The sequence below is a fragment of the Sturnus vulgaris genome, chromosome 2 (genome assembly GCF_052056855.1).
Source record: "Sturnus vulgaris isolate bStuVul1 chromosome 2, bStuVul1.hap1, whole genome shotgun sequence".
In the NCBI taxonomy this organism is placed as follows: domain Eukaryota; kingdom Metazoa; phylum Chordata; class Aves; order Passeriformes; family Sturnidae; genus Sturnus; species Sturnus vulgaris.
This window is the reverse complement of record NC_142244.1, coordinates 46,812,103-46,825,892: the sequence shown is the minus strand read 5'-3', so window position 1 is coordinate 46,825,892 and position 13,790 is coordinate 46,812,103. Positions and strand designations below refer to the sequence as shown.

Genomic DNA, 13,790 nt, shown 5'->3' with positions numbered 1-13,790 from the left:
TGCTGGAAACGCAAAACCAAAATGCACAGCATCTGAAGCTGTGAAATCAAATGATAGAAAAGTTCATGGAACGTGGACACCTGCTAGTGAGGTTATTTCCACAGGGACACAAGTGACTAGCATCCACAATAGTTCCTTTCAGTATAAAATCAGTAAATGTTTCCATTTTTCTATTAAAAGAACAAATCAAGTAACTGGCAAATTTCCAAGCACTGCTACATCAGCACCGGTAGGTCAAAATTTGATACTTCCTTAGCTTTTCTAACAAAACTTTTAATCTAGAAATAGTGAATGCTGGGAAGAAAATCAGGGTCTTCTTTTAATTCCAGTACATTAACTCAAGACTTTGGGGAGCTTTGGCAAACAGCTACAAGAAAATCGTTTTACATTTCTGTAAGAAAAAAACCCAAGCTTTTGATTCCACCTGAAATTGAAGATAATAGGCAGAAAAGAGATACAGTTCTGTACATCCACTTACAGCTCTCATACAAATATCTTACACACATAAAGATGAGAAAAGGTCAGTGTTCAACACTCCTCTTTTTCCCAATGGAACTGAATTCTAAATGGAAGCCAAACTCTTTTGCAAAATGTAAGCCAATTACAAATACTACACATTTTTTAGAAGTGTGTCTTTTTATACAGATATAAAGTATATTTTTGACTTCATAGAAACTACAACTTCAATTCCCACCAAAATACAATGACTTTTAAGTGATCTTACCTCTCCTTCTTCAGTAAAAACTATTTTTGTATTAACTTTAAATTTCTTCTTCAAGATTTTTTTGGCTTCTTGGGTCTTAGTTGTTTTTTTCTTCATCTTTGATTTTGACGTGGTCTGCATAAAAGAAAGTAAGTTTTCTTATGAGTTTTTTATAGAGTATATACTTCAAACCTTCCTAAAAGTAATTAGATGCATTAAAATTTAATTCCTAAAACATGAGTAAGACTAATTTTCAATAAAAATCAGCCAGCAAACCTTTTCATAAAAGCATTTTAAGCAGGTCGTATCATCAGAAATTCATTGAGTCAGATAAAAATTATGCTAAATTTAAATCCTGCCAGTGCTAGGACATCAGGCTCATTCAAATCTCACTAACCTTTTAGGGACAAGGACACTAGATTCACCAGCTTATGCTGGTAGCAAGCCTTATCAGACAAGAAATACAGTATAACTGCCCTGAAGCCATTACTACAACTGATCAGATACCAATTTCATCTCACTTGTCATCACACTGTCTCCAGGCACCACAGTAAACCAGTTTAAGCTGCGTGTCAATGAATGGCCACAAGTGGCCTTGCAGGAATATTCCTATTTCATTAACTTTTGTCTCTTGCAGAACATTCAGGAGGGGTTTACCAAACCTAGAATTAAATACCATTTAAATACGGCAGAAGTTACTAGCATCATAAAAGAAAGTAGTGAAAAAAAGTGAAGACACCAGAGGAACTAATGAATGAACCCACAGAAATTGTAAAATCCACAGATGGCCTATAGAAGTTTCCTCAAGACACTCAGCTGGTGCTAACATCACCGAACTAAGGAATGTGGAGATTCACCACCCCCAACTCTTCTTCCAAGAAATGTCCTTTCAAGAACAAAGGCTGAATGTGTTCCAACATGTACTGGGGCACAATACACAGAGGACACTTTAAGCAGTAACTGACATTGCAAAAACTATTTTATAGCAAAAAACAATCTGGAGGAATACGTGGAGACTCCATAGGAGAATGCCCGTGACTCATTCATCATCCCATAAGGACTGCAATCTCTCCACTACTCAGGAAAAAGTGCCTGAAAAACAATCACTAAACTGTCTAAACTTCTAATAAATAACAGAAAGCAGTCAAAGCAACCAGAAAGAAAAAGGAAAAACTGAACTTTTTCTCACTTTCATTTTTTATTTTGGTCATTTTAATCAGTTTTCATGTTCTACACAAAATCCACTGTAAAAGGAAGCAAAAAAACATTAACTCAGAAAGTCACTGTCATTATGGTCAGCACACTAATGCACTGAAATATGAACTATAAAAGAGAAAAATTACAGTCCTTCTAACAGAAAAAAATGGCTTGTGACAGCTACTGTGCTGTGATATCAAGTAATGACCGTATCTATTATAGAAAATAGTAACTGTAGCAGCGCTTTTGTCCTCAGTATTGCCAAACTATTTTTGCTGCGCTGGGCAGCTACCATTGGCTAGGTACTTCTATAACAGCTCAGAAAGCTGTGCTACTCCCTCATTACTGCTGCTTATCCCACAAACAGAAATTGTTTCTAGATCTGCATTAGTATAAAACCCTTACCTCAAAATATAGACTACTTAATAGAACAACAGGAGTTATCCAGAGGAAGAATTGAAAGAAAGATGTACTTCAAGGTGGTGGGACAATACTATTCACTACTATAGCATTTTCTTTCAGCAGCTGCTTTCAGTTTTCTTTTTTTATTAAACAGTCCTTGATTTCTGCACTGCCAATATTATTGATACCAACATAATATGCTACTATAAAAAAAATTACTATAAGATTGAAAATATTACACCAGTAGTTTGCAAAATTATATTTAACTGTGAATTTCAACTGTTTATCTTTCTCGGTTTAAAGAGGGTTTTCCCAGCTAAGGAGTACAAATATCCAATGAGCTGTCCTTACATGCACACACAGGCAACATTTCCAGTTGTATGTTGTTCCCCCTTCTTCCTCTGAGTTTGATACTGCCAAGTTGCATGGGAAAAAATGGAACAGTACAAAATTTCCACACAAATAGAAGGAACAAGAGGAGGAGAAGAAAAAAATGAGAAGCTAAATTCTCTCACTAGAGACTCAGAAAGCATAGTATAAGATCAGTGGGAGAATCTGGCAGATTTATAATATTGCTTGTGCACCATTACACAAAGGGATCAAAATTTTTAAAAACCGACACAAAAGAGCATGAGTATAAAACACTACACATTCTCTAGCTAATGAAACTGTGGTTTTTATTAGGACACTGCATTGGGTTTGCATGGCCAGCTTTTGGTACTGGAGAGGCTACAGGGGTGGCTTCTGTGAGAAGCTGCCAGAATCTTTCCCCATGTCCAGCAGGGTCAATCCAGCTGGCTCCAAGATGAACAAGTTTGCTGGCCAAGGCTGGGCTCATTAGAAATGATGGTAAAGCCTCTGTGATAACATATTTAGGAAGAGGGGGAAAAAAAAGTTATAGCACAGATGTAACTGCATCCAGGGAAGAGCAGAGTGAGAACATGTGAGAGGAACAGCCCTGCAGACACCAAGGTCAGTGCAGAAGGAGGGGCTGGAGATGCTCCAGAGCGGATTCCCCTGCAGTCCCTGGTGCACACCATGGGGAAGCAGCTGTGTCCCTGCAGCCCCTAGAGGACCATGGGGACACAGAGATCCACCTGGGGCCCATGGAGGAGATCCACAGCAGAGCAGGAGGATGCCTGACAGAGGGCTGTGACCCCACGGGAGGGCCGTGCTGGAGCAGGCTCCTGGCAGGGACATGCAGACCCATAGAGAGAGGAGCCCACACTGGAGCAGGTTTCCTGGAAGGACTGTGACACACACTGGAGCAGCCTGTCCTTGAAGGACTGACCCACGTTGCAGCAGTTCACAGAGAACTGCTGCCCGTGGGATGGATTCACGTTGGACAAGTTCAGGGAGAACTGCCTCCCATGGGAGGGACCCCACACTGGAGCAAGGGAAGGACTCCTTTCCCTAAGCAGTGGCAGGAACAGCATGTGATTAACTGACCACAATCCCCATTCCCTGTCTCCGTGTGCCACTGGGGAGAAGGTAGAGCTGAGAAGAAGGGGTGCAGGGAAGGTGTTTTAAAGGTCTGGTGTTACTACTCATTATCCTGCCTTGATTTTGTTAAGAAAACTTCAGTTAATATCTCTAATTTAAGTCTGTTTCATCTGCAATATTTGTTGAGCAATCTCTCCTGGTCTTTATCTCAACCCACGAACCTTCATTATATTTTCTCTCCCCTGTCCAGCTGTAGAAGGGTGTGATAGAGAGGCTTTGGTGGGTCAGGCATCCAGTCAGGGTCAACCCACTACACTGGCAGTTTAGCTTTCTGATCACACTTCAAAGTTGATGGCTATCAAGGCTCCTTCAGCTTCAGAGACAGTCCTCTGACTGGTAAGACCAGATGGGCTCAAATATCAAAACATTTTCATCACAGACATAGGCACAATTTTCCAAACTACATTACTTCAATATTCAGCAGTAGAAGAAGGGATCTTTGGTGTGTTAGAGCAGTGATTTCTGACATAGCTTCCCTGTTCCAAGGGGGAGGTTACATAGTCCAAGGTAAGAGTCAGGCAGATCAGCCATGAAGGGTTCAGAGTCCTGGAGCTACCATGGGGTCCCATATACACTGCTTTCATACCCTTCTGGGGATCTTCTCTCACATTTTTCTGGAGTCCCTACATAATCGTAAAGTCTCTCCTCTGTCACTTAACCCTTCCCCTCCATGTGTCTCCAGTATCATCTTTCAGTGGATCTATTCCCCACATTCCAAGAGCCTCTTGCCCTACTTCCTGCCTTAGTGCTTGCTGCTTTATATTGAACATACCTGAGCCAGATGTTTCTCCAAGTGGCTTAAGTCTTGATGCAGGATGGGTTGCTCAAATCCATCTCAGCTAATGGTCTCCTCCATGATCCATGACACCCTGTGACCCCCCCACCCAAATTTCTAATACCACTGCCTGTCTGCTTTGACATCACACTTGAACAGCTATGTTCCCATCTAGCAAGAGCCTGATTTGTCCATTTTAAAAGTGAAACACCACTGCTTATGAGACCTCAGGCTTCCCTAATCTTCAGTGCTAACCCTTGGTTCCCTGTGTTTTCAAGCCATTCTGCTTACTCATTTCCCATTTTCATCTTTTGTACTAGGAGATACCCGAGCACGGACAGGCATCAGGCTGACATTCTCTATGGCTTCATCACTTTTCTTCACTAGGAGTTCACCACAGTAGCAGGCACCAACAACTGCTGGAGGTTGCCAGAAGCTCCCCTCCATCTGTTAACCTTCAGTTCTGCAGAGAATACAAAGGTAGCAGGAGTCATGGCTCCAGCAAACAGCTGGAATCTGGGGTCACAGGCTTTGCAGGCAGGAGTACGATCATATCAGCAGATGTAAGTGATGGAGGGTTTCTGCTGACAATTAGACCCTGTTCCTAGTGCCAGAGCAAGCCAAGGGCCTGAGGACTTTAAAGTGAGCTCAGAGGGCACAGCTGCTGTCCACACTGCAGGTCAGGCTCAACTACTATTTATCTCAATAAATCCCTTCCTAAAGCTGAATTATTCAATCAGATAAGCCACTGAGCCAAACAAAACAGCATGGGTCATCTGGGCACAGGTTTTCACCTGTTGCTGTTAAGATACCAAAGGAATTCTGCGTTTGAACTCAAGTTGCTAACAGCAGTTTAAGCAGCAGCTGGTGCACACATCCCTCTCTGTCAATGAGAAGAGGATACCTGCTGCTCATCAGCAGGCACATTTTGCCCCACGCCCAATACAACAGCCTTCAAATCTCATCTTGCCTTCTATAAAGATGTGGCAATAGTTAAACTCATCAAACAAGACCAGAGCAATAATTAGCCTCTTGAAAACTATATATAACACTTAAACACTAACACTTCTTATAAGTTAAGAGTCACTCAAATTTATAAAAAATCCATAAAATGTACGATCAGCTGCAGGGTTGGGGGGATCTTCTATTGCTACTAATCTAAAGCCAAAATTTCTTTTTCCTTTTGTACATACCAGATGGCTTGCTGGATTATTTAATGAGTAACAATAAAAACTAGTCCTTAGAAGCACAGAAAATTCAAACATTTTGATATAGAATCAGTAATAATACATCTAATATGCAAGTTCTTTTCTATTTTTCTCAAGAAAGAGTGCACTTTTGATTTCTGACTTAAAACATCTGATACTCTTAAGCTGAATCAACAAGATGTTTTCTAAATTAAGATATTGACACGTTTAAGAAATAATATTTACTATTTTTCCAATTATAATATTTTTTCTGAAGAGCTAGGGCACAGAAGTACAGCTGTCAATAAATTTTGATTTTGTAATATGTAATATATTTTCTTATTAATACAATTTTAAAGTCAACAGATAGCGTGTAATCCTCAGTAATTCAGGATCAAAGCAATATCTTACCATAACCAAGACTAAATACATGTGCTTTGATCTTTGGAGTGTTACTCATTATCAACCTAAAGTTACTTTAGTTCTAACTACAATTTTCTTTTTAATTTCAACTCTACACATCTTTGAAAGCATGCACAAAACACTCGCTGCAAAAGCTGTCTAAAGACAGGACTACATTATTGTGGAAGGGTAAAATATCAGTAGGAGAAAAAAAAGTTAGAATCAATTCTCTAGTCCTGTAAGCCAAAACATGCATTACTTCATTTCTAGAGCGTTTGTGGGATTTTCTTCTCCCTCCCGCTTCTATCATACAATTCCTAGGAAGAATGGTGCTGTACCTGAAAGTACTTTCCAGTCTCTCCCAACATTATTACATTACTTTACCAAGAATTTAATAGCAACGGCCTCTGAGAAACAAAAATCAATGTGGGACTCAATTTCACAGACTTGTTTTGTATTTCTTCAAGAAACTGCCCACAAGAGGAGCAAGTATTATCACATTTGCAGTATCCCCAAGTACATCAGTCCCTCTGTCAAGCTACTGTGTTCAGACTCGGATGTCGAAGGCTCGCAGCCTGAAGCTACCAAACTTAGATGAAGAAGAGGACTGGGTTCCTCTTCATGCCATGGAAAGCACAGAGATGGTTTTCATCTAGCAGGCACCACAGAACTTTGAAAATACTAACTATCCTCCAGTCACTAATCTAAAGGAGCCTAACCATAAAGCATTATCTCTCAACCCCATAAATTTACTTCCCAAATTCAGACTACAAGGCTTCGATTACCTACGATGGAAGACAGAGGAGTTTAGAGGGGACATAAGTTTTCACTTCTCCTGAAAAATCTAAAAATCTAAAATATCACAGAAGCAGCAGTGAGTTACAAACTCACTCCTCAAACATAATTACTAAAGAAAAGGCAGAAAACATCAAAAGAAGCAAAATAGTTCGATTCTCAAGTCCTGTGCATTTTACTTCAAGCACCTACAAAATGCTAAACACCAAAAAGCTTCCTCTTCATAATACAATTTGATTATATTGAGTATAGAGGACCAAAGAGACAAAAATCCTAGGATGGGGCATGACCACAAGGGGATGCAAGGATGCTGCTTTTCTTCATAATCTGTGGTATCTAGGTGGTCTTTATTCGGATTTCCAGTCCACTTTTCTAAGTGACAGCTATTTCTGTCCTTCCTCAGTTCTGCTCACTGCTTACAAGTCATGGCCGACTTTGCACTGTTGTGAACATCAGAACAAGCCAAAGCCACTGACAAGCAGCAGGGCAAAGCTGCTTCCACAAAAGAACTCCCTCAATCTTCCCTAGGAAAACAAGCTTCTTTAGTTAGCTTATGTTGTTGTTCTACTTTTTACATAATACAAGTGAGGCAAATTTTGCTTTGGTGAAGTATTCTTAAGTTTTTACTTCTTAATTAAATGTTAAAAATTAGGAGGCCTAAATTCACAGACACTATCCAAATAACCTGCATAGCACTGGTATATGTCACTGAGGACAGCTTTTACCACAGCACTTGTGAAAATCTGGAAATAGGTAAACATACTCAAAAGAAAAAAAAAAACAACACTCCTTACATGTTTTCTATTTGCTTCTCTATGAACTCTTATAGTACATTAATCAAGTAAGAAGATCTACATGATCTTCAATTTTTCAAGTGGTGGCTTAAATTAAAATGCTGGATTGATGAGGGTCTTGTTGGTTTTGAGTGTTTTTTCTTCAGGGGGTGTATTATTTTGGGGTTTTTTTCAACTAGTATGCAAGATTTCAAGCAAGATACTGGAAGAGCAAGAAGCTGAACTTACTGGTTGGTAATTCTTTATATAATATCACAGTTTGATCAGGGAAATTCTAGACAACTAAATTACTTACTACTTCCATTAATTATTTCCTTTCTAAGCCTAGTGAAATAATGTTGATTTTCAAAAGAGATTCCATAGGAAAGAAAAACTTACATCAAGAACTGCATATATCTTTTACAGTAACAGTTATGAAGGAAAGATCCAGGTTGCTATTCAAAAGAAAAACAGCACTCTTAGCATAAAGAATAGCATAGACATGAAAAATTTCAAAATCTCAGCAACAGGAGAAACAAATATAGTGTAAATAACAAAACATTCTAATAACCACTATTCAATATTGCTAACCACATGTAATGGCTTAACCTCAGCCAGCAAGAAACCACGATGCAGCCACTCACTCACTCCCCCTGCAGCAGGATGGGGGAGAAAAGCAAGAAGTATAAAAATGAAAAAGCTCCTGGGTCGAGATAAAGACAATTTAATAGCTAAAGCAAAGGCTGTGCACTCAAACAAAGCAAACACAAGAATTCATTCACCACTTCCCATGGGCAGGCAGATGTTCAGCCATCTCCAGGACAGCAGGGCTCCACCATGCTTAATGGTGATTTGGGAAGACAAACACAGTCACTCCAAACGTCCCAACACCTTCCCTCTTCTTCCCCAGCTTGATATGCTGAGCATGGTGCCATAAGGTCTGGAATGTCCCTTGGATCAGCTGGGGAGCTGTCCTGGCTGTGTCCCCTCTCAACCCCTGGTGGACCCTCAGCCTCCTCACTGGTGGGGCGGGGTGAGGAGCAGGAAAGCCTTGGCTTTGTGAAAGCCCTGCTCAGCAGTAATGAGAACATCCCTGTGTTATCAACAGTTCCCAGAACAAACCAAAAACACAGCCCCATACTCAGTATTATGAAGAAAATTAACTCTATGCCAGCCAAAACCAGCACATCACATTATGGACAAAGACCACAAGACCAGCAGCTCACCACACTACCGTGTTCCAGTTAAAATTGCCTTGCAGATCGAAGAAAGAGACAGGAATGAAATAAACCACAGCAAAGACAGACCTGTACTATGGCAACCACACTCAAACCACACGATGGTTTTGATTACTGTTAGCACAAGAGATTACATCTGAAACCCAGTTTCATTACAGCTTTGTGTTTGGGTGCAAGAGTTTGGTGAGAATAGATTTCTTATTACACAATATACTTTTCTCTAAAATAGATTAAATTAAGCCAGGAAAGTTGAAAATAACTGAATTTGAGATTAAAATTTCAGTGTTCAACATAAAATGCAGGAGGTGAGATCAGAAAACCTTGCCACTTGCTAAAACAACTGGAATATTCTGCAGTATATTTACATTATGAGCTTGGCACTGTGTTTAGACAGGAATTTGCTACAATTGCCTCTATTTCAAAAGGGTATTTATTTAGGAGATTGTTTTTACTTGTATATAGACTGTGACAGAAGAAAAGAAGGAGAAATAGGCACCAGTAAATTGGTCCCTGTCCAGTATTTATCTCTAACCACAAACAAGAGCCAAGCTTAAGTACAAAAATGTTTATTAAATGGTTCTTCAGTGATAAATCTTACTCCCATTTCTGACACAGCAGCATTTCTCCAGAATACTTTTAAGACACTGAAAACAACTAAAATAATTTCCCACTGAATTGTTACACTTCTCTTAGGAATGAATGCATACTCCATGTGATACAGGACTGTTCATTCCAGTTGGTATCAAGACTTAAAAATGGGAGTTCTGACAAAGGATAAACAGAGATGGAGGATGAAGTTTCTCTAACAAGTAGGCAAAAAGAGAAAATATTAAGAAAAATATGTTGATATTACAACATTTACTGTAATTTACTGAATTTATTTTGTCAATTATGACATAAAATCATAACTATTTAAACAATGGTAAAGACACAACATTTCCAACAAAAACTATTAATTCAGGATACAGGGGATTCCATCAGTAGCTCTGCACCTTCAACTATACATTTAGATGAGAGAAAGGATTTTTTTAAAATCCACACACTCCCATACCTCTGCATTCATTTTTAGAAGCTTAATTCTGCTTTAACCATTGCCTATTGTTTCTTTACAAGTACTTTAGAAATGCCTGGGTACAGTTCCTGATCCTGAAAAACAATTCCTGCATCCTTACTGCAGCATTTAACAGCTACAGAATTTAAACCACATCCTGAAAATGTATTTTTTTTGAAGTTCATTTTCATCCCTACATTCATGAGAAAACTTTCACGCTTTCATGTTCTATACCAAATAATAGAATGTTAATGTTTTACCCTGATATAAAATCCCAGAATACCAGAAGGAACCATGAATGAGCAGCATTGCACAATCAATTTTTCATGGTTTTTTTCTTCCCTATCTTACCCTTTTCCTCTGCTTTTCTCTTTTTATTTTTGTATTACATATTTCTAACTCCTCCACAGAACAGGAAATGCGTTGGTGAAGAGCCAAGCTCCCCCCAGCCCACAAACAAACATTTGATTCACAGACTATAAATTATGTAATTGTAAACATAACTCTATCTTGTATATGCCAACAAACAGTTTATGTCATTCATCTGCAAAACCACTGCAGCTCATTTTCCAAATCTTTAAGTATAAGACTATTATACAAGAAACATTGGACAAAAAAAAAAACCAACAAAAAAACCCCTAAATTTATTATTATACGATCTAACAAGAAAATATCCACTACTTGAGAAATTTGTGAGTTACAATAATTAGATAATATCTCAATCTGAAAGATACATCTATTTAATGCACTAGAACACAGAACTTCTCAGTATAGCTATTGCATTAAGCTGAAAACCTCCATTATCTGGGAGCATAAGCAGCAACAACATCCCCTTTCTAAAGCATTAGCCCTTGAGCAACACAAGGCCATCACTTCTCATACAGCTTATTTAAGTGAGGTGTAATAAAGAACACAGAACTATTCACATATTTCTAGGCAAAAACTAAATTAAGTTATAATCATGTATGCATGACTAAATGAAGATAAAGACATTCCAGAAAACTGTAAATCAAAACCAGCCACATTACCATAGCTTTTGTTAAGTTTCAGCATCTGGGTTGGCAGAAAAATGTAGTTTCAAAGAAAGACGTACAAGTCAGGATATTCTAATAACTCAGACTGCCAATATCAAAGAAGTATAGAATAATGATTAATCCCACTAGCAACAGCAGTGCCAAATCAAGGCACAAAATGCCTTCATTCCACTCCTCTCTGCCATTACAAGGTATGCACCCTTACAACAAAATCTTCTTTTGACAAAATCCAACAGAAATACACAGAACCCAACAAATTCTTCAGGATCTCTACAGCCAACAGAAGTAGATGCAACATCAATTAACAAGCAAATCCCATTATTTTGTTGACTGTTATTTATCCTCCCTAATCCAGAGCTTCCATTTTTGCAAGCAAGAAAAGGCTATCATGAAGATGTTATTTCCAGCATAACTTGGCAAATTAGGAGAGCATGATCATGTATTTGATATTGGCCCAAATTACAAATTACTTCAAACCTAGGCAATCTCCTGTCTGTCACTTCTAAAAAGAGTCCTAAATCAAAGAAAACCACAATCAACCCAAACTCCATACCACATTAAGGTGCAGTTCAGGAGCTAAGAAAATCTGCACCTTCTTTGCAACGTTTGTTCTATTACGGATCTCCAACAACAGTGATGTTGAGATATTTTCTCAGTTTTCAGCAGGTGAAAGGTTCTGCTTATTCATCCCCCATTAATATTCCACATGAAAGACCCACAGTCAAAGTGGGAGTGAGGGGAGACAAGCAGGAAGGGAAAAAGAAGGCTGCCCTTCCCTTGAAGATGAAAAGAATCCTTAAGTCCTGAGGTGTGCTGAGTACATACTATGTTCTGGACCTTATAAATTTTCAGTTTTGCTGAAAATTGCTCCTTCTCTCAAAGGCCACACTTCATATCTTACTGCAAGACAGTTAAATTGAAATATTTTGAGAAATGTAATCACTGGATGGTAGAGCCAGAAGGCAATGCCAAGTTGACATTTAATGAACTTATTAATTTGGGGCTTTTTTAGCTAAAAAAAGATCATTGCGTTTAATGTGACTGTTTTCTAGGAGTTAGGACACAGTTATTCTAAGGAAAAAAAAAAAACTACTTTTCTGCATAATCATTAAGGCAGCCAAGGCTTAAATAAATGTCAAAACATAGTTAAAATTATGGCTTAAAAATACTCTGCAGAAGAAACTTAGATCAAAAGGTGGGATGAGAAGACCAAACTTTCCTGCTGTTTTTCTTTAAGGCTGAATATATTTTATGATGTGTGATGAGCATGACCTTCCCTTCTCCCCAAAAAGCCACAGGCCTGGCCACAGGAACACAGCAGCAGCTAAGGCTGAAGCTTCTCAAAACATTTTGTTTACTACATGCTTCTGATCTGTCATCAGAAGGTAACAGAAACATAACATTGCAAAGAGAAATATATTATCTCAACTCCTTCTCTCTCTCCTTTGGCACAAGCTAAAACCACAACCTATGCCCATTTAATTGCCACCTACAAAAATATTCTCTACAGGCTGTGACCACAAATAGCGAAGACTGCAGATGTTTTGAGAAAAAACCTTAACTGGGTTTTGTTCATTTGACCAGCATGTATTTTTCAGCAGTAATTAGCGTGATAGCCACCACTGCCTTTAAGAGCCATTTATTTCCTCTTGATTGACCCAGGTGGCACATTCTCCTCCCCTTCCCCTTCAGAGGCTCCTGAAGGTGATGCTCCTCTCTCTGTACAGGAGCAGACACAAGTGAAGCCATTCCCCCCTCCCCCCAGACACAGCACTACTGCAGAGAGCAAGAAAAGCCAACACTGGTTGGAGGTCTGAGAGAGTTTATCTTTGAGACGAGGCTTGGTTGAATTTTGCCCCTGAAAAAGGAGTGCAGAGCCCAAGTGCACCAGGGCCTCCCCAGTAACCCCACAGAAACCCCAGGGAACTGGAGAAAAGAACAGGAGATCAGCTGAGGGAGTTGCTCACTGCTGCCAAGAGACCTGAGAAGAACAGAGCTGGTTTCTCTCAACCAAATGTCAAGGGTAATCTGAAAAGACAGAAGTTCTTCACAACTAAAGGCTGATGCAGAAACCACAATTAATAAACAGGAAAGATATTTCACATCTATTATTCCTCTACTTTAAAAAAAGTTGAGTATTTTGACTTCTTTTTCCACATATTCAATGCAGACTTAAAATGCTGCCAGAATTGGTCCTGCTGTTCTTTTACATGACTCTGCAGCTTCCCTTTGCTAGCACTGCTCCTTCTCCAAAGAGAAAAGCTGCTGCTCCAAGGATTTAGAACTGGAAGAAAGCTGGCACTAAGACTAGAAGGCCAAAGGCAACTGAGCTTCCAGAAAAGAGAATATGAAAACTGTCAACCCATTTGGAAGAAAAAAAAAGAAGTTATTTTTCCCTCAGTTCAGGCATTAAATGATCAGGTAATCCCCATTAACACAGAATCTTTATCAGTAGTGTGATTTTGTTTTGTTTTTTTTTTTTAAATGAATCTTTCTTACTGGAAGTAACAGATGCTTTAGAAGTAGAAACAGCAATACTTAAAAGAAACAGTGAAGGGCAAGGAAATCAAGCTACTCCAGACCATGACAGGCCCTCAGACTGAACTCAAAAGGATGTAAAGCAGAAAAGCAAGTTTTAGAGGAATGATGAATTACAAAAATGAAATGAAAATTAGAATAAGAAATACCTTACAGCACAAGAATGTCAGAGGTCCTTTTGCAAAAAAATAT

General features: G+C 38.9%; 1 protein-coding gene across 1 annotated transcript in view; it reads right to left on the bottom strand.

The window, feature by feature from the left end:
• DDX10 (DEAD-box helicase 10) overlaps positions 1-13,790 on the bottom strand; it is a 158,808-nt gene that overhangs the window by 60,556 nt on the left and 84,462 nt on the right. Inside the window, exon 14 of the mRNA XM_014877620.2 lies at positions 725-838. Within this exon, the coding sequence (XP_014733106.2) occupies positions 725-838 (114 nt within the window). The remainder of the gene's footprint in view (positions 1-724; positions 839-13,790) is intronic.